The sequence below is a fragment of the Palaemon carinicauda genome, chromosome 35 (genome assembly GCF_036898095.1).
Source record: "Palaemon carinicauda isolate YSFRI2023 chromosome 35, ASM3689809v2, whole genome shotgun sequence".
Classification (NCBI taxonomy): domain Eukaryota; kingdom Metazoa; phylum Arthropoda; class Malacostraca; order Decapoda; family Palaemonidae; genus Palaemon; species Palaemon carinicauda.
The window spans coordinates 52,905,307-52,907,806 of NC_090759.1; the positions used below are offsets into that span (position 1 = coordinate 52,905,307).

A 2,500-nucleotide genomic window follows, 5' to 3' on the forward strand; every position below is an offset into this window, starting at 1 on the left:
CGAAATGTAAAATATCTCGCGCGTTTATACAGATTATGCGGTCCAGATAAATTTCAACTTACCCATAGCAGCCAGAGCCGGATCCGGATAAGGCAAGCTTGGTAACATGTCCACGGTCTTCTCGCTTTTGATTGGCCCCATTGGTTTTGGAAGTTCAAGTTGTCCTCTTCCTCGCAATAAAAATATATTGTCGACTTTGCTTTATAATTTTTTCTTTCTCTACTTGAGTGGGATCGCCGATATCAATTTTGTTTGTAGTTTTGGCTGTCAATGGATTTTGTCACATGTAAGTATGTTTCAGAATATTTTTTTTTTCAGTTATAAATCATCACTTTTAAAACAAACTCAAAATCTCCGTTTCTTTGAAAATCATACAAGTAACACTTTTAACATTTTATCAGAGAAAAGTTTCATTTTATAAATTGTTTTCTGGAGTTTCAATTATTAAAAAAACAGTCGCCACTACTCGTTTCCGTCTCAGATGACGGACCTCTCAGCGGCGGAGCCACACCGCTGACGAACCTCTCAAATCGGGTTCAAATATCTTAGAAAGACATCTAGTTCGCGCGCAATGAGCCACAAAATGACGCGGGAAAGAAGCCTTATTGAAGGTTGACCAATATCTATAAAAGCCTGAATTATAAGATGAAATAAGTGAGGGGGAGGGGGTGTGTTTGAAAAGTGGGACAAGGGAGTCTTCACAGGACTGATATAGCGATAAAGGCCATGAAGCACCGTGGTCTATGAAGTCAGAGGCACTCAACTGCGGTGGCACGGACTGTAGCGGCACCTAGGCCCGAGTATGCTTCAGTGCCTCTTCGGATACGCTTGTCAGACCGCGTAGCCGAAGGGGCGGAGGCCACTGACAGTTATGAGCGAGACAGCACGCCCCCTCATATAAACAGGCCAATGGCAATACAGAATTCTCTGATAAAATTAACTCGAAAAGTATGACCACCCAATGCCAGGCTGGGAAGGCACCCTTCTCAGTTCCCATTGGTGGAAAGGATTTTCCCTCTCCGCCCTCTCTGCACGGTGTTTGGTCGCCTCGCTTGTGTAGACCGTAGCGAAAGCGCGTATAGGTGGAACGGCGCCCGGGGTGTAGTAATAACAATATTCAAGTTTTCATATGTCACTGAATGTGATGTCCATTTTTGTCACAGCGATTTTTTTACTATCCCGTTTGTATCCTCGTTACTGAAAAATCTCCAAGACTAAACAATCGTCACTAAAATACATTTACCTAAAAAATGGAGAAATAGCTGCTTATGCATAAAATCTACGATGAAATCGATCTGAAAAAATAAGGATGACATCCCGCAGAAGAATCCGCTGGTAAAAGAATTGAATTTTGCTGCTTCGCTTAGGCAAGAGTTATGAATTAATAAAACATATTCGCCGCCTCGAGTGGCCGCAAGAAACCGGGAAATGGACGGGCAAAAAGACCACCAGGAGCTATCCCGAGACACCGATCTCAACTTCTGCGTTTAATGAATGAGGGGGATTTCTTTACTAGCTGTTTTAGGAAAAATGTCATCTCTTGAATTCGCCGTGATGCTGAAGTTCATATATGACAAGGAAAACATGGCGGAACATATGGAGGATGTCGAGTTCTTGCAGGAGATGCGTGGAAAAATATGTATCATATTCGTATCTCTAATATTTGAACTAATGCATTTTTTATGTTTTGAATAAGATATTTTTTAGCGGTGGCTGTCGAGTTGAGGGACATGCGCAAAAAATGCGCATCATGTTCACATATTTTCATTCTCTGAACTTACATAATTTTGATATTTGGCTAATTATATTTTATCGTTGTGACACTGAGGATATAGTTGACTTCAAATAGGAAGGGAGGTGTTGGAAATGTCGGTCCAATTAATATCAGTGTAATACTGAATTATATAAAAAATTATATTAAATGAAACTAAGTGTCTTGAAGAGGATATCAAATGACTTGAAATAGCACTCAACTCTCAATCTGCAACTATTCTATAGATTGTTTCCAAACGACAGTTGATATGCTTTAAGAAACAAGCCGGTGATGTATAGGTAGAGATTATAATTTTCTCCTTAAAATAGGAGTCGGCTAAGATAAAAGAATAAAAGGCCATAGTTCAAGAGATACATTTTACAAATATCTGAATCGGACTTGCCGATGGATAACTTACACAAGAACACTAGGAAATTTTTTATTTTATTTCAAGCGAAAAAAAACAGTTTATGTTAACGTAAATCCTTTAAAAAACTAGAATCCCTAATTGAGGATATGTTATTATGTATATAAAAAACTAAAATATTGTACGTGTAAAAAATTGCTTCAACAAATCGCATAACATGATATTAGATTTATTAGAACATACAATAAAAGTTACAAAAAGGAAACCTGATCATCTTTTCTGTTGGTTATATTATTATTCAGTTACCATAATTCACATCAGCATTGTTCCATATATCGTTATTTTCCCATAAATTAACAAGAATTTAAGAGAAACTTTTC

At 38.1% G+C, this 2,500-nt stretch overlaps 1 protein-coding gene across 1 annotated transcript in view; it reads right to left on the reverse strand.

The window, feature by feature from the left end:
- LOC137627433 (paired box protein Pax-1-like) overlaps positions 1-795 on the reverse strand; it is a 146,487-nt gene extending 145,692 nt beyond the window's left edge. The window contains exon 1 of the mRNA XM_068358517.1: positions 63-795. Within this exon, the coding sequence (XP_068214618.1) occupies positions 63-141 (79 nt within the window). The 5' untranslated portion in view covers positions 142-795. The remainder of the gene's footprint in view (positions 1-62) is intronic.
- Between the last annotated feature and the right edge of the window lie 1,705 nt (positions 796-2,500).